The 24,644-nt window shown below is 42.8% G+C and overlaps 1 protein-coding gene across 2 annotated transcripts in view; it reads left to right on the top strand.

Moving 5' to 3' along the window:
• Positions 1–24,644, top strand: part of SH3PXD2A (SH3 and PX domains 2A) — a gene marked incomplete at both ends in the record, with an annotated part of 255,377 nt that overhangs the window by 217,178 nt on the left and 13,555 nt on the right. For both annotated transcript variants that reach the window (XM_080348342.1, XM_080348341.1), the window contains 2 exons: positions 9,961–10,074; positions 14,915–14,998. In XM_080348342.1, coding sequence (XP_080204468.1) covers positions 9,961–10,074; positions 14,915–14,998 — 198 coding nt within the window. The remainder of the gene's footprint in view (positions 1–9,960; positions 10,075–14,914; positions 14,999–24,644) is intronic.

The raw sequence follows: 24,644 nt of genomic DNA, 5'->3' as shown, positions 1-24,644 counted from the left end.
AAAGGAAATTACTTGTGAGCTTGACTGGTGCACCCTGTTGGCTGACCGCAGAAAACACACAACCCTACAACTGGTAATGACTAATAGAAAGTCCCTGTTGGCTCCTGGGGCTGAGCTCCCCGTGCCCCGAGGAATGGAAAGCCATCTGCTTGCGTGCCTTCACTGTGATCGGTTGTCTGTGGCTCTGGAAAATCCGCTGCGGGAGCTGGCTGCACTGGCAAAGCCTTCAGAAGGCACTGGGTTGTTTGTCTGCTGCCCTGGGCTGGGTTTGCCCACCTGATTCTGTCTGTTCTGTACCATGTGCAGGAGTTCTCCTCTATCCCTGCCCCAGCTCTTGTAAATTATTGATTTGTGTAAACACGGTGCCAACACTATCATTTTGGCACGGTTGTTATAACCTTGGATCTATAGATTTCAACCTCTAAATAGTTGCTGGAGAGGAGGTAAGGGGTTAGGCTTTAAGAAGGCTAGGGCATGGATTTATTGAGTCACCTTCCTGCTTGAGCTACATTTTCATAACAGTAGAAACACTAAGGGAAATGTAGGACACAAGTCCTTTTGGAAATAGAAGGTGAAAGACACCAGGCTGTTATCAGGCATGGAGGAAGGAAAGAAGACAGAGAGAGAGAAAGTAAGAGAGAGAAACTGTCCAGTACTACTTGATACCTGTGCAGACTTAATGCATGGCCTCTTATACTGGCTGAGTGTGTGCCCTCTAGCAATCTTAACTTGCCCCATCGTTGCTAAATTCACAAAGACTTAATCTTTGAAGGGTGCATGTAAATCTATAACTTTCCAAGGGGAAAACTGCAAGAAAAGGTAAAACCACAATTTGAGGTCAGATGGGAAACCCAGTTACCAAGCAGATTAGATGAAAAAGGAAAATCTGTGATCTGTAAACAGGTGTTTTCTGTATTAACTGGGTTGATACTGAGGGTTGGATGGCAGGACCACATTGGCCAATATACCAGTGCAAGTCAGTAACTTCCTGAAAGCCATTGGGTTATGGATGGACCTTGGTTTACTCCAGTTACTGAACAGTACTCACTGTTAATGGGTTAGCAGCTGCAGCCAGGCTGCTTGCGCAATATAGTATGCCCACCTAAAGATAGCTTTGTTCCTTGTTGTGATTGATGAGATATTTCCTCTGAGTAAAGCACTCCCTCGCTTAGTTTTTATTCCTATTCTGAACAAAGGCTGTAAGCCACAAACTGTCTTGGGCTATGTGGAATGCAGCTCACATCCCACAGACAGTTTCACCATTAGGTGTTCTTGAAGTCAAATTAAGCAGGAAGGAGAAGATTATTTAATATTTATCTTTAGGAGGCATTAGAATGTTTGAGCCTTGGCAAAACTTTTTTGCAACTTCTTGGGTGTTGACTGGCCTGTAGAACTGGCTGATTTCATTGCTTTGTGGATCCCCTAATTTCAGTGGTCTGGGGATGCTGACCAACAACTTGGGCACGTTGACTGTGTGTGTTCTGGAGCTGGCCACGGGCAAGTGGTGCTTTCCACTGCTTCTGTCTTGGGGAGCCCAGGGGACTTGACAGTTTAGGGAAAGCTGGTGACCTGGAGTGTGATGGGACTTGATCTGGGATTTACGGGTAATGTCCAAGACATTTCCATAGCTGTTGGTGTAACAGGTAGTGCATTTACTCCATTGCTTTAAGGACACAACTTGTGTAATTTGTACTGGATTATATGATGGCTTTGTGGATGTATGTGCCAATTCTTGAAAACGTATTTGGCAGATTCCTTCATTCCAGCTGTGTCAATATACAAATTTGAAGCCCTTTTTTTTTTAAACAGGGAGGGGAAGTCCATGGGTAACAACTGGGCCGTAGCAAATAGTTCCACGTACTCCTCTTGGAGTCTGTAGCTATCAGTTTGTACTGTCAGAACCTAAAGATAAACTGTGTGCTTAATTTCCCCCTCTTGCCCCCCATACATATACACAAGAAGTCACAAGTGTAATAAGAGATAAATATGTAAGTATTTTTCCAAATGTGCACTTCTGGAAGGCTTGTCACCTACTAGCTTACAATATTTGAGCAAATGCAGTAATGTGGTATTTCCTAGTTGTCTAATACTCTGAATATCCATAGTCTCTACTAGTGATGTAACCGATAAAGTATTAGAGCTGAGTTGTATATTGTCCAGTTTTCTCTTTTCCCATGAACTTTTCCCATGTTCTGAACACTTCTACTTTTTCCAGAAGTAGAAGAAACACAGTTCCAATCCCAGTAGAAGACTAGGGAAATATGTATTTGAATGCAGAGGTCAGGGTGTGAATTTCCACATATATACTTGTGTGTTTATGCATATAATGTGATGTGGAAACCAATCCAAGCAAGCTAGATGTTTAAGCCAGAATCTGAGATGTACTTTGGGACTCTGTAGCAACCACTTATGTACACACCTAGTCAGTTGCTTTTGGTCCAAGAAAAACCTGTGTGGCAGCAATAACTAAGATATTTATTCATGCCTAGTGGGCCCTTTGTGCCAGGCAGCTCTGCAACCATAGGAACTGGAGTACAGCAGCACAAGGGGGTGTATGCTGACAGCACAGCTGAGGAGTCCTCCATCTACCAGTGCCACCTGATCAGTAGTCAAGGTGGAGAAAGAAGGCAGACTGGAAGGATTAGTATAGCAAATCCATGACCATATAGCCTTGAAACAACTAGTTACCATAATAGCCAGTCATTGCAGGAGAGAACTCTGTTCTCTCGTATGTTACAGCACCCAAACTCTGGGATTCACGTCTATTTTCCTTAAACTCAGTAACACCTAAAGCAGTGCAAGGAATGCAATTCCCTCTGCTGCTGCTAAGTCTTAAGCATTTGCAGTTACTATCAAATATTGCTGGAGAACAGCAAACAGTGGTCTCAGCTCTTGGCCTTTTGTTCCAGCTTTTGGCTCTGTAAGGCATAATGCTGTTCTGTTAATAGGCAAAAAAATTATATCAACAGATTCCAGCCTTCCAGATGTCCCCACCCCCTGCTCCCCATCTCCTCTCTTACCTCAGGAAGCCCTCAAGTATTGTTTCCATCGCCAAATTAAGCAAAAACTGCTGCAGCCTCTACTCTGATGAGAACACAACTCAGCTTTCAGACCCTCTCTAAGGAGGGAAAGAAAAGTATTTCCAGGGACACTCCATGTGTGCTTTGAGTTTTCAGGGTTCCTAAATGATGCTCTTAGACTGGGGCCTCCATTATGTTTTTTGTGGGGACTCCTGTAAATTTTAGTTGAATGCTGGAGGAAGAGCAGAGGGGTGTGCAGCCTCCCTTCCTTCTTTGATGTGTTCTCTCTTTACTAAACAATAAAACTATTATTCCAGTTTAAATTTTGAGGGTATCTTGCTAGGCAGAACATAGCCTGTGCCTACATGCCTGCTATTGAACAGCACTCAGGTGTATGATTTCTAATGTATGTCCTGTCAGGTAGATGTTGCAGCATATTTGGTACCAAGAGCAAAATCTTTACTTATTACATTTCAAATCTTAATTTCATTATTTTCTTTGATAAGAGAGGAGAGCAGCTCGTATTCCTTTTTTTTTTTTAAACAAAAAAAAAAAAGTTTGTTTGTAGTTCTTCATTTGGCTTTTAAAGGTATTGTAGAAAACCTGTTTCATGACCTATATAGAAGCTCCAGTTTTCCATTCAGGGGTATCAGGAAAGGAGTGACAGGTGTGATCCTTTTTCCTCTTTTTCTCTCATACTAGAGAACTAATAACTCTTCCTCATCACAGTGCTGTGGGGCTCTTGGGGTGTTTCATCAGCAAGTTTAAAGACCTCTTGGAGTTGAGCAGTAACTTGCATGGTGAGTTTTATTCCTAAATTCTTAAAGCAGTACTCAATACCTAGAGTGCAACCACGGTAGTTGCAAGCAAGATAACAACCTTCACTCTTGACTGTGAGAGCAGTCAGGCACAGGCGGTCAGGGTTGCAACACTGCGCAAAATAATGTTACCATGGGAAGTCAGATTGCTCCCAGCGTGTAGATCTAGGATGTGAACTGGCTGGAAGGACCATGGTTGAACTGAAATCCTCATGTGTGGCCCAGTCTACTTTGGGTATGGCATGCAAAGGGCTGTGAACCTGTGCTGTGTATCTTAACTGTCTTCAGGCAGGATGTCCGCCACAAGCACATCTTTACACCTCGAGCATGTCTTTGTTTGAGCCCCACTTCCATCTTTAAAATGAGACAAACATTGTTTTGTGGTTGAGTAGTGGCTGCAGTGGAATCTGCTGTGCACACAGACAGGGAAACATTGTTTTTAAGGATGAAAGCTGCCTTTAATATTTCACCAACTTCAATAATTCATCCTGAGATAACAGCTTTAGTCTGCTGTGTGGTGATTCATGCACGGACTTCTGTACCCCCGCCTATAGTCAGTTCCATGCTAGGAAGACCTCTTGCATGTATCTCCTTATTTAAAAGAAAGATGTCTCTTCTGTGAATTCTAAGGACAAAATGCTCAGAAATCAGACACTGGCCTTCATACATGTTCAATGCTGTCAAGCCAGAGCCTTTGCCAAGGGTGTGGGACTGAAGGAGCCTGTTACAGAGAGCAGAGCCAGCACATACGGTGAGCATGTCTAACAGTGTACGGACACTGCAGTAGATTTTTAGGAAGTGAGTGTGAGAACATGCTTGCTGCAGAAAATCCCTCTTGCAAAATGCTACTACTTGTGCCTTTATGTTTCTGCTTCTGCATATTCTTTGAAGGTCTATCTGAAGCAATTATGACTGACTTTTCTATGTGTATCAAATATACATGTACTGTGTATACCAGGCTCTAGTGGCATGGAAAAATCAAGCACCTTCATCTGCTCACCAATACTCTCACCTTAGCTGTTTTTTAATGAAGCAGATCACATCTCTGAAGGAAAGTAATCAGCTGTTGGCTTAAAAAGGTTTGTGTCCCAGGTGTGTCAATGACCCGATTGCATCTAGTACTGCTTTGTAGGAAAACTTAACTTGTTGGAACTATCTTTTTTTCAAGGCTCTTGAGAGGTGGAGTGTTATTTAAGTATTTGTTTAGAAGAATGTCAAGTCCACTCATGTAGGAGAGATTCCCATTCCCTTTTACAGTGTTGCTAGCCTTCTTGTTTACTTTAGTTAAGCTCATAAATTGACAAACAAAGTCTACAGAGGAAATTAATGGCTATGGAGAGAATTAGAAACCAATGTTAAGCATGATCCTGCTGCCTTTTTTTTTTTTTTTATATATATATATAATTTTTTTTAAACTTCAAAAAAGTGATTTGTAGGGAGATTTAGGCTAGACATGAGGAAGAAATATTTTACAGTGAGAGTGGCAGAGTACTGGAACAGGTTGCCCAGAGGTAGTAAATGCCTCATCCTTGGAGATGGGCAGGTTCTGAGCAGCCTGATCTAGTTGATGATGTCCCTGCTTATTGCAGGGTGTTGGACTAGGTGAGCTTTGAAGGTCCTTTCCAACCCAAACCATTCTATGATTCTAGTATTAGGCGGACTTCAACAGAAATAGCTAATTTTCCTGCCAGCCTGGAGAAAGGATGGATGTAAATGGATGAGGATGTATGTAAACATAAGTAAAACTTGCATAAAATATGGTCCTTAAACTATGTTCTAGTAGTTTCCAATGGTGTGGATTGTGAAAAACACTTGCTTAATTATCTTGCTTTTTAAAAGCCTTTTGGGGAGAGGACTGGGAATACAATTAAAAGCAAGAACATGACTTTCAGAATCAAAGTATTTTTGTCATTTATTCACTCTCCAGTGTGACCAATATATTTTGCAAACATCATCTTGCTGTGTGTATGGATGCATGGCAAGTGGAACATGTCATCTCTCGATAACCAATGAAGCTCCGTGCTGAAAATGTCTGAGAGTTATCAGAACCTAGATGGACTCTGTGACTGTAGAGACATCTTGGCTTTTACAGCTAGGGATGCCGACAGATGCCAACCAAAGGGTCAATGTATGTGGGGAGAAATTTGCACATCTACCTTAAAAATTCATATTACTGGATTAGTACTAAGGCAGGATTTGGGGGAATGCCACAAAGCTCAAGCTGGGCTTGATCTAGGTGCAGGGGCTACAACTCCCTGTGTGCCTTTAAGAGGCTTAAGCTCCCTTTGAATCCTCATCAGGGATGAGAGCTGGGTAACAGTCTCAGTCTAGACATCCATGCCACATGAGCTTTAGAGTTGCCTTTTAATATCAGAGAGGGAGGGGCACCTGTAAGGGTTAACTCAAGCTGCAAGGCACTGCCTAGTTTTTACAGATGGTGTGAGTGCGAGAGCGAACCTCAGACTGGCTTGGCAGTGCATGGAAATAACTTTACATAATTCCCTGCAGATGTTGCTGCAGAATGGTTTTAATGATCAATTGTGAAGTTGAACTCAACTCCAGCATAGAGGGAGAACTCAAAATAAATGCAATGTTTTGTTCTGTGTTTCAAAAGCAAGTTTTCTAATAATGTCTCTGTGATGCTCTGAGTTGGGAAAGGTGGCAGGGGAGGAGACAAGAGAGAGTTTGTGCCACTGTAGCCCTGACTTTCTGGAAACAAAGGGCAATCTAGCTAGTTTGTCTGCAGACCGTGAACTTTGTGAACTGGGGAGGGGGAAAGGGTGATGGGACTAAATGGCATCTGCCGTAATGCTTTTAATGAGGGGATGGTGCAGAGCCAAGTACTTCATGATCAGCTGGGCAGAGCTTTCATGCACGGACTGCATTGTGGAACTTGTCTGCACTTCAGCCATTTTCTGCTAGGAGCTTGTCAATTCTTGAACTATGCTGTAATTTCCTTTCTGTAGGGTTATGGCTTAGATGAACCATTATAATTTGGATTTTTTTGCCTCATAAAGAGTGAGCTGCCTCTGCAACGTTTGCTCAGCCACTCCAAGTCTTCGCACGTCTTGCTTGCAAGCATCCATTTTTGACTTCTCTGCTGCCAGGGGTGCTGCTGGAAGTTTCTCGGGCTTCTCAGTTGTTCGGTCTGTTTAAGTAAAACGTACTTTTCTGTGGACATGCTATTCCAATGAGCTGCATTAAAGCCTTCCTTTTGTCCTTCTGAGAAGCAAGCTCAAAATGTGAGAATTTCAGAGTATGGGGGCTGGTTTTCTCTGAACCTGGACAGACGCTGCTGATTTCTCAGTAGTTGAAGAGGTTTCTCATTTATACTTTACCTTTGTACATAGTTTATAAAGGAAATCTTTAGAAAGAAAATAGAGTTTTCATGAGTTCTGTGGCAATTAGAAGCTTTAATCTTAGTGATAGCTTGAACAATTAAAGTGGCTTAATACATCGCTTAGACTATTGCATGTTCTGTCTGCATGTTGCAATGGATTTGGTTGAGTTACTTGACTGTAATCGACCCTAAATGTGGCTTGACCTTCAACTGGTATGTAGGAGCCCGTTCTGTTCTTAAGATCAGTGGAGTTGTGAGGCCTTTCAGGGCAATGGCAGTGGGGAGGCACACGTACACATGCCTAGGCCTGGGGGTAAGGGGTTGTCTGTTAGCAGAAAGCCCCGTCTAGATGGATGGAGGCTTAGCCCCAAACTCAAGACCTTAAACTCGGCTCTGGGGCCACAATGCAGCTCAGTGAGCCAAACCAGAGGAGCTGTATTGTGAAATGGGCTAGCACCGGGTTGGCGTCAAGGCTGTGCAATCCAGGCCTCCAAAGATGGTTTTACCATGGTTTGAATTTGGCTCACGCACACATTCTGAGTGTAGGCAAGTCCTTTTTGTGCAATTGTGTTTAATTTCTTTCTGAGGAAGAGTTTACATAAACTATTCCAGTCTAATTGATATCAGCTGAAGGCCAGCTTCTGACGTTTTGTGCCTAATTACAAGTGTATGTTAAACTGTGTTAGCTACCCTTGTTGATATGTTACTAGTAAAATAAGGAACAACCATGAAGATGTGTTTTTGAAACAGTCTGGCAGACCCTGTGTGTTCGCTGCTGTGGGCTTCGTGGCAGGAGAATCCACCTCCTGCTGAGGAGGAATAACTAAATTTAAACTTTCCAGCCATGAGCCTTGTGAAGCAAAGTTTCCAGACCTCTGGTGGGCCAGAAAATGGAAAGCCATGTCTGAGTTTTTGAGTAAATAAATAGAGCTACCCAGCAGCTATGTGGTGGCAAGGGGTTTGCTGCTAGGGGCACATTGTCTGCCTGCCGCAGGCCTCAGGGAGGAATATGAGGGTTTGTAACTGCTGTCCTCTGGCGAAGTCTTCTGTGACAGGATTTGGAATGAACTTGGATGACTTTTAGCGTGAACATTTGAGTATTGTTTTAGTTTGGGGGTTATTTTCTCATTACAGAAAGTTACACGTAACATAGCGGCAGAGCCTGGCGAAGTGTCCCTTCCCCTTGCCAGGCCCAGGCTGCCTGCCCCTCACACAACTCGGGGCTTTGCCCCACCATGAATTGATTTGGTTTTGTGCCCCATCTATTTACAGACCAAGCTGGCTTGTCCCTGCCTTTGTTCATCACAGGCAGGCTTGGGAGTCTCCTGTTAAATTTATTGGTTTTATGACAGCCATTAAAGTCTGTAAACTATTTTGAGGTATATGTACAGAAATAGCTATTTTCTCAACTCTCTTTGGAGAGGCTGAAAGACTAGTGTTGAACAATAGTTTATATTGTCTTGACAAAGCAACTTGCATTTTTGGAGGAGACTTGGAAATTGTAGAAAACAATAGAAATGGTTTAACCTGCTTGGCTTTTTATTGTTCTGTATCTTAACCCCGACTTTACATAAACGGAGCAGAATCTAAGTTGTGCTTATATCTGAGACCTGCAGGCTCTTAGATTAGCAAGTCTACATCAAAATTAGTGGAAGATTCAATAAACCAGTGTAGCCAAGCAAGAGGCAAGGATAGTTGTGGCTGGGATGCACTTAACCTAAAGAGGTTCCCTATAATTTTATTGATCTATCGATAGATGTGACCTGAAGTTTATATCAGTGTAGTTGGTGAACACTTAACATTTTTGTAGATAGTGGTAGAAACATAGATGGTCAGGTGTGAAGGCAAATAACTGGTGTTTGTGGCCTGAAGTCACGTTTCAGTTAGCTTTTTCTCTCTTATTTCTGTTCTGTGCAGTATTTTCCAGCTTCCCAGGGCATTGAATTCAGGTCACATTTGTTAAACACTGGCTATGGTGACAAGTGCTCTAGAAGCACTTAAGATTTTGTATCCTATTCTGAAATATGTGCCCTTCTACTAAAGGCTTTCCTATTTCCATCTTTTGACTTCTGTGATACCTCATATTAGGATTCATGCAACATTTGTGTTGTTTCCTGTATGTTCACATATAGATATTGTAGAATTATTGAATGATTTAGGTTGGAAGGGACCTTAAATACCATCTAGTTCCAACCCCCTGCCATGGGCAGGGACACCTTCCACTAGAGCAGTTGCTCAAAGCCCCATCCAACCTGACCTCGAACACTGCCAGGGACTGGGTGCCTACAGATTCTCTGGGCAACCTGTTGCAGTGCCTCACCACCCTCATAGTGAAGAATTTCTTCCTTCTATCTAATCTAAATATACCCTCTTTCAGCTTAAAGCCATTACCCCTTGTCCTATCACTACATGCCTGTGTAAAAAGTATATATACACATACGAAGTGTTTTGAAACTGTAGATGAACATGTTGCAAGACTTACTTTGACAAATTGAATTGGGTAACTCAAATCATAGTTATCACAGATAGATTTCAGGTTTCTTAAAAAACAAATGTTCGCTCCGTTGCAACCTTTTTTACATGGACCAGTCTGCACGCTGATTTACCACTGGAAGAGTATCTGAAAGAAATGGTACATAGGAATAAAGCTCCTCTCCTAGGAGGCTGCAAAATAACTCAAACCTGCACTAAAGCTGCTGACTCTGCACTGCCTTCTCAGTAGCATCTTGCTACTCTTGTTCCTCTTAATGTTGACTGAGCAAGTTTTGGTTTTGTTTTTTAGGTTGGTGGTTTGTGAGCACAGCAGAGGAGCAGGGCTGGGTCCCTGCTACATACCTGGAATCCCAAAATGGAACCAGAGATGACTCTGACATCAACACATCCAAACTTGGGGAAGGTATGGAAAACTTTTTGTTATCAAGGGCAAACTGGTATTCACTTGCTTTATGCTTTTCCCACTATAGGAAAACTTTGAAAACTCTTGCTGCCACTTCTGTTATTAATTCAGTGCAGTAACCTCTTCTCCTATCTTATATCAATAAATAAAATGTTGCAGAAGAAACTGGAGTGAAGTACCATGCGTGTTATCTCTTTGTGACCACCTTGGGCTCTCAGTGTGACAAAAGGTTTAAAAGCCAAAATGATCCTAATTTTAATACCTTTAGAAAGCATACAAACAACTTGCATGCAAGTCCAAGCAACATGTTCTGCTAGAGGTCTTGGACTCTGATGTCCATGGAGGGAGAGAGCTTGCTTGGCTTGTTTGCAGAAATTATGCAAGTGACACTTTTAATTGGAAGAAGATGCTTGTTAGAGCCACAGGCCATTAAAATGAGTGAGATTTAACTTCAATGGTTGCTTCTCATTAAATTTTAAAAAAATTAATCCTCTAAACTAGTTTCACTGCTGTTTGCCATGGTCTGTGATTGTGTGGAAAGTTAATTTTATTTGGTGTGGTCTCGTTCTGTTAAAACTAAGATGCCATTTGTCATGTATATGTATTTAGCTGAACTTTTTTTTTTGCTAAAGATGCTTAATTCAGGTTCCAGAAATGTCATAGTACAACCTCACATGTCCCTCTCTTCTGTTATGAAAGACTAACCACATCTTAATGGACTTCTCATGTAGCAACTGTGTACAAAGGACACTTTTATTGTGATTCACTCCATTCCAATGAATCTCTTGCTAAATTTCTAGGTGCTCTTGATGTGACGCTTATGTAAAACGTATGTGGAAACTCAGCTGACCTTTCCTTAGCACAGGCAGGAGGCTTAGAGATGTGTTGGAGTGACCATCTGTCCATTAAGATAGCACACAGGCAAAACATAACTTTGTGCTGGTCCCTCAGGGTGACATCTGTGGCTTACTGAAATCTTTGGCTCTGTAACTCATTTTTCCCTGCTCAGAGCTGCCCATATCCTGGGTCACTTAGGTTTTAGAGACAGACCAGCTGTAGACTGGTAGGCCAGAAACCAGTCTGGTATGATGCAACATCCTAGTGGATGCAAAAGCAGTTGGAGTTTTCCTGTTAGTAAATAACAAAAAACTTACTGCTCTTTTCTGAAAGGGTCCCTTGTCTGTTGGTCTGTAGCTTCCTCCCTTTTCCTGACTCTTAAACATGGTGTACGTTTAACAGCCTTATTGCTTAAACTGCTTTCATTTCAAGCTCTCCTCCTTTCATGTTGCCCTCTGGAATGTAGTCTGCACAAGGCTGTTGCCACACAGCAGTCTTTCCTGGGCAAAGGAAAACCCATGAAATGCTTGTTATCTTTTTCTTCTCAGTCTCATTTAATCCACAACACTGCTTTCCTCAGCTATGGTCAGCAGTCATGCTCCCTGCCTTACTCCAAATCCAGATATGCTGAAACCAGAGAATGTTCTTCCCTTTCTGTTCAGCTCTATCTCAGTGACAAACCTAATTGCATTACCTCCGCAGCTGCTTTGATGTGCCCCAGCTTTTGCTTCCTTTTCAGTAACTTTGTTTTACATTTTTAACCACATAAGCTGAGACTCTTTTTTTCTTTGTCTTTTCCCCCTCCAGTTCTTCTTTAGTTGAGTTATTCTTCTCATAACAGTTATTTCATAGTAAAGGAAATAACTTGGATTCATTCTCTTAAAAATGTATAGATGTGAACATACTTACACAGAAAACTTTGCCAACTCGCTCTCAGTAGGCAAGAGAAAGGGGCTCCAATATAACTGAGGAGGAAGGCACACTAAGTGGATTAAGTGCCCTGGCCTCTGGATTTAGAGTTTATACAAGTTTCGGAGTGACTCCTGGAGATGTTGACTTCCTGCATCTGTGCAATCTGTGCTCTGCCTACTTTGAAAGGGTAGAAATGCTAATGCAGAGAGCTTTCTGTATCAGCCTCTTGGCTCTCTCCATTTGCAGTGGGCTTGGAACAGGTCCACAAGCCAGGCAGACCCAGAGGTCTGCTCTGCTGTGGCAGGCCCTTGTAAAGATAAGGAGGTGCTGAATGCAGCTTGCTAATAATGCTGCCCCTACATAGCAGTAATATTTCCATGTGTGTCTGTTTAAATAGTCTGTTCCCTGAGAAAGACAAAAGTATTTCCTCCCTGCATATGAGCCTGCACAACATCTTTTGTCAGGATGAGGGTAGACAATCGACTAGGCCTATGTTTAGACCAACACCGTCTTACAAGGCTTGGAAAACATTCAGAAAGCAATCTAAAACATTCACAGCCACAGGAGCTGTTAAAATAAACATCTTGAAATGGTCTCTGGAAAGGTTTAGACACTTGTTGATAAATAACCTTTCTGGTAATTAACTGTGGAGTGACCAACCAAGTCCTAGTCTGGGTTCGAGTGGGAAAATTCAGTATTGTTGAGGGGGAACAAACCCAAACAAACAAACCCACCCCATCAACTCATATAGAAGCATCATTGTGATATAAAAGGGCTATCACTGGGGACAGTCATGTTGTGAGGAGGACATTGTGTGTTGAACAGACCCAGCACACAGTCTTTAAGGGGTGCTCCTGGATGGCTGAATCCTCCACGCTCCCAGTGTGAGCAAGGAGCTGTGTCTGACTGCTCTGTCTTGACATCTGAAGCAAATTTCTCCCTCTTCCACACCCCTCCCTCTCGTAAGCTTTTAAGTTCAACATCTTTCATCTCTTCCTTTCTTGTATAGAAACCTCCTAATGCAGACAGCCTTACTGTGAATTTAGCTTTAGTTTCTCTCTCTGCTATAATTGGTATGTCTACTGAGGTTTCCTGTGTTGCCTTTTGTGTAGCATGTGTGTAACTGGCAGGCTGATGTCCTGTCGATTTGGAGAAAGCCACCAGGTTAAGCCAATTGGTAAGAAAAACACTACCAGTAAGCAGTGAAGACAGCTCATCTTCTGTGCCACCATGGGCTTCCAAGAGGATCACTGAGTTCCTTTAGCCAAAATCACAGAGATCTATAAACTTGAAATCCAGCTCCTCTGAAAATTTGTGGTTCTTCTCTTTGACCCACATGGGATCAGAGCGGATGTGTAGACTGCCACAAACTAGACACTATGTCTGTTCAACACCACTTGCCACACCTCCACTTAGGGTGACTAGGGAAGCTTTAAGCCTTATAGAAAAGGAGAAATTGAGAAGTGTGAGCTGGGTACAGAAGTCTGGTCTAAGCCCCTGACAGACATAAAGGGCAAAAAGGCAAAGGCCAGTTTTGGGGAAAGTTATTAATTTTTTTACTTGTTTGCCTAATCAATCCCGAGTTGAATAATTTTGCTGAGCTTGATTGTCTACAGAACATCATTCTGGAAGACGATGGTGTCTGCTCTCATGAATATAAGGGTATATTCCCCACATGAGTGCACATAAGCAGAATTGAGTGATTATTAGTGATACGATATCAGAGTTTATGAACAGCTTCCCAGTAAGACAAGGGGTAATGGGTGCAAAATGGAACACAAGAGGTTCCACTTAAATATGACAAGAAACTTCTTCTCAGTGAGGGTGACAGACACTGGAACAGGCTGACTAGGGGGGTTGTGGAGTCTCCTTCTCTGGAGGAGACTTCAAAACCCGCCTGGACATGTTCCTGTGTAACCTCATCTGGGTATTCCTGCTCCGACAGGGGGGTTGGACTAGATGATCTTTTGAGGTCCCTTCCAATACCTAATACTCTGTGATTCTGTGATCACTAGCAAAATGGTTGTGTTTGCACCCTAGCAACAGCTGGAGTATAATATTTTGCAGTGCTTTTTAGCAGCACCAAGTACCCTTGCAGTAGCTGCCAAACTAGTGTGGAAGCCCTTGAATGGAAAAAGTGTTTGTCTGTGTTTCTGTGCCAGTCCAATGGTTCATGTGTTGTTCACACCTTCACAAGCAGAAGGAGCTGAGTACAGTTCTACATATGCCATCCAGAAAACAAGTGGTGTCCTCTGTGCACAGCTGCTCTCACAATGCTATTTCCATAGGTGTCTTGTCTTTGTTCATATTTTAAGCATAAATTATTGTTTCGGTGTCTAACTAATTCTCAGTTCTGGCTTGTTAGCTTCTTGAGCCTGCTCAATAATTGCAAGATTAGGTTTTTCCTTATATTTGTAATTGTCATATTAGAAGTTTGGACCATGAGAATTAGCTGTGGCAGTGATTGTGAATTACATGTTGCAAGCAGAGACAGACATTTTTCACTTGAGCTCTGTTCCAGAGTGCTGCTGATACACATGAACTCAAATAAGAGAAGCTGCATTTTTTTTCTTTTGGATTTTGTTTTTAGTGTGATAATTTGCTTAGAGAGGGTTAGAGCCCTGTTTGCTTTGATGTCATGTGCAGTAGACTGAATTCTCCAAAGATCATGCAGCTTAAGTAGAGACGGAGCAGCAATTATGTTGATCTGTCCTGCCACTGCAGCCTCCTTGGACAAGTTGTCTTCAGTTGTGCAGCTTGTTTTGGGGGTTGTGTATGTGGTGGGTTTTTTCTTGTTTTGTGGGGTTTTTTTGTTGTCCATTTGTTTGGGTTTGGTTTGGTTGGTTTTTTTCAGGAGAGCTGACAGCACAAGTGGCAATTTGTGACAGTTCTAGGTTATTGATGTTACTTGGGCTCAAGAAACTAACTTGTTTCACTGTACTAACTAAAACAAAACTTCTGCATCCCACCTAACTGGTTCCTGCTAACAAGACCAGAGCTTGTAAATGCCATGGTTTTGTTTTTATTCCTCACCCTCCCATCTTTTTTTTTCTTGTTTGTTTGTTTTGTTTCCATTCGTGTTCCAAACTAGTTTCTAAGCGACGCAAGGCTCACCTGAGACGCCTGGACCGGCGATGGACGCTGGGCGGGATAGTCAACAGGCAGCAGAGTCGAGGTGAATTAATACCTTCCTATGACGCCAGCCCCTAAGGATGCACCAAAAGCCAGGCTGCAGCTTTGGCTGTTGTGCTCCAGGGTCTGCATCTTTGGCAGTCTGATAGAGAAAGGCCAAAGCTCCAGAGTTCAGATGTGGACTTTGTATCTGACAGGTTGAGGGTGTCTTGGAGCCGGGGTTAGGCACCACAAGACCTGGAGGCTAATGACCAAGGGTAACTGCAATATCATTCCTCATGCTACTTAGGAAAGCTCACATCTGTTGTGGTTTAAATTTGGGCATATTTGTACTCAGTCTTTCCTCCCTCAGTAAGGACAAGTGATACTTTTCACGGCTATTAAAATGAGAAGGATGCCAAAAAGCCATGGTCAGAGATGTGTGCACTGGAAAAGTGCTTGATGTGGAAAGACGAGAATCATTCCAGTTTCAATCCCCTCTCTTACAAGCAGTGCTTGGTACTAAAGTCAGACTTCCAAAGAAGTTTTGGGAGCTTTTGGTGTCAGCCCTAGGTGTTAAAATACCACCACCAGCAGCACCTTGTTAGTTTTGCTGGTATGACAGGGAGCATGGCAGGGTAAGAGGGAACACTTTGTGTTCTGAACCTGCATTTGGATAAAGCCTGAGGAATCTTCTAAACCAAGCATTTCTCCAGTACATCTTTCCTAGAGTAAAGGCACCCCTTTCTGTCCATTTATCCACTTCTTGCAGGATTGTCCAGACGTGGTGTTCACTGCAGTTTTTAAAGGAAGGGGGTGGGGGGAAGCACCGTTTGCACCTCTCTGCAACTGTCAGACACCACTTTCTGAGGGGATGGAATCAGATGTAAGCACAAGAGAAGCTGCCCAGTTCAGAAAAAAAGGTGGCTTTTCTACTGAGGAGAGAATATTCTTTTGAAGTTGCAAGTTTACCTTTTCCTGGATTTGGTGGCGGTTCTACGTACAGACTTGTGTGTGTGTCAGGCACATAGGACTTTTCAGTGGCTTTTTACCTTTGCTTCAAAGTATGATTGAGGAAACCAAAATAACAGAAGGGGTTTTCTTCCTACTGTAGCTTCACCCTGCAGCAACTGGAACTACCCTTGGAAGACAAAGTCTTGCTTCTCAGCTACCAAATGCAACCTGAAGGCACAAGGAAAAAAACCCATAAGCACATACGCTGGCTTGTAAAAAATATTTTGTGCCTATTTCTGTACTCCCAAGTATTTGGGAGCTACTTCTTTTGCATTTTCAAATTCTGCCATGTATTTCCTGGCAATCTAACTGGGAGAATTTCTGGTAATCAGTTTTCTAAATAATTTAGTAGTTTAAACAAATACATCCTTTCATATTCATACAATATTGCCAATAAAGGTCCATAAGTTATTAAGACTGCATGATGATTTCCTTAGCATAGTTGACTGGTAAGTTGCATTCCCAGGTTTTTCCTCTTGCACTCCTATGCCCACCATCTGTGTGCATCTTCTCCAGGCCTGTACTCTGACCAGTGTCTTCCCTGGCAGGCTTTCCCATCACAGGCTCCCCCAGTCTCTTCCATCCCTCCATCCCTCCCTGCCTCCTTTTTCCTTCATAACAGTTTCTTCCCTATTAGGACCAGAAGTTTTGCGTGTGTTGGAGAACATGTGCTTTATCTTAAACTAGATCTCAGCACTTGAACTTGGCACACACTGAAGTATCTCAAGGTTTGGGGCAACCTCCATGGCTGAGCTGTTTCTATGAGCTCTCTCCAATGCATTTCAGCCACAGCTAACCAGGCTGGCTAAAAATAAGCTGTTTAATGTCATCTGAAATGGCAGGTTAGGGAGCTCTTAGGACCAGGCTCACAGGAAGTAAAGAAAGTAATTTTAATACTTGGGGACAGATTGGAGACAGTGGCTTCATCATCTGGCATAGCTGCAGCCTGTACGCACATCTACCCCTTCCAAACTGCAGCTGATGAACTCTCTGGGTGTCCGGACTGCTGCGCTCTAACAGATCAGAATTTATGCACGGTCAGGAGATATTATTTCTCTCTTCTTTTTGTCACATCCCAGCCCAAAAGACTTCTAACAAGGCCAAATTTGGGTGGGTTTGCAAAGAAATGACAGAATGCATGAAGTGTACACACCTCCCTGCCAACCTTCAAGTCTCTGCTCCAAAGCACGGGAGAACTAGAGCTGCTCAAACAGGAGGTTGCCAGAATTGTTCAACACAAGCACAACAGCTTCCCCTCCCCCACCTGGCCTCTTTCTTGGAAATAAATTCAATTAAACATTTTGGCTGAAATTCTTCCCACCCAGCGATATTCTGTTTGAGATAGTCCCTGCTGCTGGAAGAGCTAGCTCTCAGAGTTCACTGGAGTTTAAAAGCAAGCTATTAAAGATGCTTCCCTTTGTATTTATGCTTGGATACCACTAATAAGCTTTTTTTACCGGCAAGGTCTATGATAGCATCACTTAAAGCCAGAAGTGAAGGAATTAGGTGTGGTTTCTGAGGGCCAGGAGTTTCTAAGTGACTTGGATATTAAAAATACTGGAAAAGCCTGAGTGCGGAAGGGAAGGATGTTTGCTTCCCTGTTACAGACTGCCTAATGGGGGAGAATTATCAGGGATGTAGCATATGACTTATTTACTTCTAGCCTTTCTGAAGCCATTTGAAGGGTCTAAACTAATGTGAAGGTCCCTAAACTTCACATATTTGGGAGCAATGTTACTGGGTCTGTCAATTAGAAAGATGGAAGACAAATTATTGAATATAATGGTAGTTCTCTGTTTTTAAAGCTGAAAAAGGAGAACAGCTGTAGTCTGTTTTTACAAAGAGAAACAGATGACATTTGTTGCTGAACTATTCTGTTAAAAATGGTCAATGGTGTGCCCAGATCCAAGAGATTACATTGGTTTATGTTTCCTATGTAGCTGCTGAGCTTGTTTGGGTTTTTTTGATGTTAAATGTTTTTGAATGTGGTATGTTTCTGAGCTTTTGTCTGTACATTAGGAGACTCCAGTAATACAAATATGGGTTGTGAGAAGTCTGGACATTTGTAGTTTTAACTCAGTCCTGACACTTGTTAGACCTGCAGGCTGCAGAGTTCATGTTCTCTTATATGGGGTAAAATGCTAATTCTACACATGCATTTACTTGGAGCTTTCCCTGGAAGAAAGCTTAGGATTGTTTATAGGCTAATTTAATGAGAAGTCAGTTGTGGTATTACAGTTTGATTGGGAAAAGTGGGGGTTTACATGCCAGTGTTATATGCCAAATACTTGACAAAAGCTAGTGCTGCTTTGTTTTTGTGCCCAACACTTTCAACTGGAGCTGTTACAATGCAGAAAAGTACTTCAAAGTTATTCATATCAACAATATCGTGACATGTGGGCTGAATTTCTGCCAAATTAGCCTGTTATTTAAGAATAGCTGCTAACACCAGAAATAAGCTACTCAATGAAAGAGTTACAGCTATAACTTGGAAACTATAGGTCTTCCTACTGCCTGCCTAAGTTATGGAGAGAGGGCATTTGATGGTGAGACATGGACAGGGTATAGAGGGAAGGCAGCTGTGTAACCAAGTGGTCTTGATATTTAAACCCTGTCTTCTAGACGGAGTGGGTTGTTTGGCAGCCGGTTTTGTAGCTGTGGAAAGAGCTCTTGATCAGTACTGGAGGTCCAGCCTGGCTGCTGTGCTTGTTGTACGCTCTTACTCTTTCCTGCACCCTACCTGCTCTGCACTCTTTGGCAGCCCCTTCATCACCCACAGGACTTCTCCCTTTCTTGTCACTCTCTTTCCCTGCTCGTCCTTGGTACTGGTGAAACGTTTATCACTCACGGTGCAAGGCAGCTTTGCCATGCTAAATCAAACCAGCACAGAGCAGCTTCAGACTTAGTTTGTTTGGGCTTTTGTTGTTGCTGTTGTTTGGTTTGGGTTTTTTGTTGGTTGATTGGTTTTTTTTACCCTTCCTTGGTGCTCCAAGGAAAGTAATAAATGTTTATAATGTTTATTACCCCTTGCTAGTTGAAGAAAGAGCACATGTAATACAGAACTCTTTAGAAGAAATGGCATTGTTATTCTTGTCTGTCTGTTGGCATGAGGTTCTATGTTATTTAAAAAAAAAGGGGGGGGGAGAGGGGGCAAGAGGAGGCACGAAAGCTGAAGAGCTCCTGTCTACAGATGTACACACTTGATAACTGTGGATAGTTATTTTCTCTGCTGAATATTTAGACAAGTAAAACAAAGACCATGTTGAATTAATGCATAGCTTTCTGGAACAGCGAGACTTTTTCCAGAAGCAGGTCTGACAAAGGGGGGGTGGAGCGGAGGAGTGGGGGAGGGCGAGCGCAGACTGCTGACTGAGGGGAAAGTATTTTGAAAGAAAATTCTTCTGTGGTTTGGAAGATGTAGGGTTGGGACTGTTTCATTTTGCTGAGAAATCGTTAATTGACTAATTTTTAGCTCAATTCCCCCTTATCCTCACCTTTACCAGCATATCAAACAAGAGTGGGGTCACAGAAAGTTGGGGCATGTACAAGCACCAGCTGAGTAAAGGAAATTAATTCCTTACTTGGTTGACTCCTGAGGTGCTGCAGATAACTTTCACACTTATTTATGGAAGCAGAAAAGAGCAAACTTATAAAATATAGGTGAAGGAGAAGTATGCGAAGCAGAGCAGTCAGAATTTGGAAACAGAAACGTATGAGCACGGGCCATTTGCCTGGGAGAGATGAGACTGATTATGCGGGGCTGGAAATGTGCATGGGATTTCAGCTGCTTAAAGGCAAGGTTCCTGTCCCAAATAGTTTACAGCCTAAAGAAAGAGAAGGAGCTCAGTGCATCAAAGGAGCCTGGGCGAGTGGCAATTTGGCATGCATCTTATTATGACCAAAAGGTTTTTCACAGTGGAAAGTGATATTTATTTGGTATTTTTAAAAGCTTTTAGAGAAGGACTAAAACTAAGCTTGTTTGGGAAGGCAGGAAGTCAGGGTAGGTAAGGATTATTTTAGGATGGATTTGAGAGTTTCAGGTTATTTGATACCAGGGAAGAGAGAGCCTACTCAGGTTCATAGGGCATCATAAGAAAGGCATGGGGCTGAGTGGAAAAAGATGAAAGGATTTGGAGGAGTAGGAAATTCAAAGGGAGCAGCACACGTGAGAGCAAGTAGTAGGATGTTAAAGCAAGGTACAGCACATAGGCTTAAAAGTTCAAGATGGAACAACTGAATTGGGTGTACACTTGGTAGGAGTCTGGCTGAAGTACCAGAGTGTGGCTGTGCCAAGAGCCTTGGGCAAGAGCTGGGTGCTGAGATGCTGGGGAGAGAGCGAAGGAGGCAGGAGGTGGCTGTAGTGGCTGTATAAAGCAGGTTGAAGGTCCAAATATGAGCTCTAGTGGTGAGGAGCAGCAGTGGTAGAGGATTGTGAAGACAATGGGGAAAGGAACCGTTACCTTGGTGATAGACTAGGAGGAATCTGAAATAACCAGTGCCAAGGGAACTGGGAAGATTGAATAAGGAAGATTTGGAAAGCGCTAGTGAAGCTCTACGTTACAACTCGAGTGGTAAAACCGTAGCTCTGCTTTCCTTGACCTGGCAGTAAGTATAAATCCAGGCAGCCAGAGGAGGGACTGAATTGCCTTCTCAAGACACCTCATAACTTTAATGTGTAGTATTTTTGTGCATGAGCACACGTGTAAAATCTGAAATTCTGTTTTGGCAGATGGGATTGGAGGAGCCTCACAGGCTGTCAAGTTCAGTGTCTTGCTCTGTCAGACAATTAGGTACAGTTTCTTCATAAAAGGATGGAGGTTCATCTTTGGTGTTTTGGGGTTTTTCCTATGGGAGAGATATCTTTGTGGGTCACGTGATGTGGGAAATGGTGTACCCGATGCCTAAAAATTGAGATTCCTCTTTTACTAGTAGACAGAGATACAGCAGGTGAAACAAAAGAAAACCTATTTGCCTATATGCTGATTAAAGGAAATGTGACAGGATGAATGCGTCTGCGGGCTCTTCAATTACAAGATGTAGTCCTACTCAGAAGGAAAAAAACATGAAGCACTGTTGTCATAGTCTGCCATTATCCAAAAACAAATGTCATTGGTGTTACATCCTCCTAAACTTTAACAAGTTAAATGTAGCAACCCTAGTTTTTCTGCAGCCAGTATGTTGTATCATAGCTATTGAACAGGCTGGATGAGGTGGAAGAAATATTTCAGTCCCCACTACACTATGCCTGCAAAGTTGACCTTTTTCTACTTGGTGAGCATTGCCAAGGTGCCTACGGGTCATCTTGCACTACTGTAAATCATGCGATGGCTTAAGAACTGTATTATAAATCCTATTTATGTAAAAAGTTGCATTTTATTAAGTTGCATCTTAAAATAGATGAGAGAAGATTTGTGGACATTCTTATACTAGCCTGGCTTTAGATCCAGTTTCATATGGGTTGTCTTGACTCTGCTTCCAGCAATCTCAGCAATAGGTCTCTTTCCTCAAAATTAAGTGAAGCTGCATTGAAACTGGCCTGGCTTAGTACAGAGAAGTTTTACACAGGGTTTGTGGTGCCCCACTAAAAGAACCAGCCTCACCTCCCCAGCATCTTTTGCTTTATGCTTGTGCAGATCTGCAATGAACCAAACGCAGGCTTAGGGTCATACTAACTTTTCCTTGGTCAGGCTGGCCACAGGTCTGTCTCACAGCAGAGTCATGTGCTGTGCAAGGAGAGGTGGCAGATGGGACACAGGTCAAAGAAAGGAGAAGGGAGTGATTTCAACTGCTGCAGCACTAAGCATGCATTCATAAACTGCATTTTCAAAGCAGCTTTTAGTTTTAAAGCTGTTGTTATTGTGTATAGGAAAGGGTCAGCTTGGCAGAGCACTGTTACGTTGCTGGAGGGGATGCAAAATGGTTGTGTTGATGGTTTGGCTTTTTTGTTTGTTTGTTCCTAACAGCTGTGGAAGGGCCTTAGATGTGACTTGTGCAGGAGCAACCCATAACTCTCAAATACAACCGACTTCTCCATAATAGGTCTGCTGAAAATAGCATGGTTGTGTGCACCTGTACAAACCACGTACTATATGTAGCTGTAATGCAGGGCATTTTACATCTGAAGTGCCTTGTCCTGTGTATACGCATGCCTATCAGCTGGTCTGCAGCAACCTCTGCTATGCTTACTGGGGGGAAATCTCAGTTGCTAGAAAAAGCCCTCTCTGCAGCTGTTACAAGGACATGGGAACTGTCCTCTGCTGTCCACACTTTTTTCCCCAGGAATTCACAGGATCTGTCTCTGTATTTTGGCCCCAAGTCTCTACTGTTGTCAGGAGACTTCAGGTGGAACCAGAGTTAGACAAGCCTGCCTTTCTTTGGGGAGGAGGAAGATTGATAGGGAAGCAAGGTTTGGGAATAACCAATGGACTGGGCTGCTGGGGTGTCTGGGAGGGCTGGACAGAGCACAGCTCTGGTGGTGTGAGTTGGGTAGTCCAAACAGTGTCGATATTCTTGCTGTGCATGTTTTATATAATGTCTGTGACCAGGTAGGGGCGAGAATGACACATACTAATACTTTACTTCCAAGCTAAGTGGGTTGCAGTTGGATAATGCATGATGCGACAGACTTGCATTGTAGCTCTGCCAAACAGGCTTTGCTTCTTCATGTGTGCCTTGTCCAGATTTACTGGAGCAGCTGAAATTCTTGTAGAGGTTCCTTCTTCAGCTCAGCTGGCAAAGGTATCTTTGACCTGCAAATTAGAGGTAAAGGAATATAAGTTGAGTTGGCTAATCAAGCTGTTAAGAGTTCTCTGAGTGTCACACATTAAGAACAGAGGTCTTTATGGCCTTTATGCCATTTACAGCAGATCTTGAAGGGGACTAAGACTTTTATCCTATTATTTCCAAAGTGCAGCCTTTTAGCTGATGTATGTGCTTTGAAGTGTGTTGTAAAGTTTATTCTGCCCACTTGACCTCAATGGTGAAGTTGATGTAATGGAAACTGCAGCTGGGGAATACAAATTATACTTTTGTTTGCATTTTTTTTGCTGGTAATTGTTAAGTCAAAACTTAGTGAATCAAAATCAAACATTTTGTATTCTCTGTAGATCTGGCCATGCAACTTTGGTGGTAGGTTTGAGATCATTTGAGATGGTTCAGTGACTTGTGTTTTATACCACTGCCTGTCATAGTATCTGAACAAAACCAGCATGATATTTCAGATTTGTCAGTGTAACTCAGAGCATTATCTTTCTACTGGCTGATGTTCTGCTGATTCTCTCATGAAACCATTCCTCTGTGCTAAGTCTTTCCAGTAACTTTGTGTATCAACCATGAAGTGTCAAAAATCTACTCTTAAAGGCCTTTGAATAGTAAAGTGATATGTTGAATACTACATCAATCCTCTGTAAGTGACACATCCACTGAAAACTCCACTGCTCCCTTCAGCAATTCTTGGTTTATACGAAACATCCACAGGCTAGAGGTAGTCTTTGAAAAGCAAAATAGAATTACACTTCGTTTGCAAGGGAGCCTATATCTCCAGAATACTGTCTAAGTTGCAAACCTCATGTATGTTTGCAGTATCTCCCACACCACAGAAAGAAACCAAACATGTATAATCTTGAAAATGGCTGTAACTTTTGCTGTGAAAGCACTTTGCAAGAGGAAATTGTAATGGTACCTTCCTGGTTTTGATCTATAGACTTAAAAATAGAACTGCTAAACACAAACATGATAGGACTCTCTTTTCTAAGTGAATTTTGAAGAGTTTTGGTTTTCTTGCTTCACGGAGTAACTTTTTCTCTCCTCCCTTCCTGCTTTTGTTCAGTCTCTCTTTCACCTCCCTCTGTGTAGGGAGGAATCGCCTGGAGACTCTCCACTCAAAGAGCATTAATCTTGAGTTGAAAGCCACAAGACCAAGGATCTAAGCAACAGAGGTGCTCATGGACAGGCTAAGATAGTGGCAGCTCAGAAAAGCTCGCCAGTCTCACCTGTGCATGCCAGTGTCACAGTACTTGGATGGGGCTCCGTCCTCCTTGGCACCTCAAGTGTTCCAGTTTCTCAAGCTGGCCAGTGTCTCTGGTTGTTCAGAGCCACAGATGTATGGTATTGAGTGTGGTGTGTGCAAGGCAGCAAGGTGAGAGCAGCAACACACAAAGCAGTAACCTCAGTCCTGGAGGCAGAGTGCTGCTCAAGAGAAGTCTTTCTCAGCAAACGTGAGCAATGTTGGCAAGCTCAGGAAAGAGGCTGAAGCTCTCTCAGCTGAGGATATGGCTACTCCACGCAGCTGAGAGCTGCTTTTTCAATGTGCCACCTCTACAGCTTCGTGGCCTGTTTCAGCAAGAATGAGAGGAGTTGAAGGATCTGTCTGGTCTTTTGCCTCTATCGTGAAACTCACAGGAAAGGAAGTCTGGCAGTCGGTGGCTGGGAGGAAGGCAGAGCAGTGATGTGTGCCCACATGCGTAGCTGCAGACCCAGAAGTTGTGTTTGCAGAAGTTGCTGGCTCTTGTAGTAGCTTGCATGGATCTGTTGTCCTTTTCCCTAGCAAGCCCCTCATTGATATTTGGAATGGAAAGAGTGGATTTGTGAGAAGGAAGAAGAGATCTAATGTTTGAAAGGTAATTGCATCCTAGTTTGCAAAGGACTCTCACCCCAGACTTTGCTTTCATTTAAATGATCAGACTCAGAAATGCTGT

Source organism: Nesoenas mayeri (assembly GCF_963082525.1).
Source record: "Nesoenas mayeri genome assembly, chromosome: 7".
Lineage (NCBI taxonomy): Eukaryota > Metazoa > Chordata > Aves > Columbiformes > Columbidae > Nesoenas > Nesoenas mayeri.
This window is presented reverse-complemented; position numbering and strand designations above follow the sequence as displayed.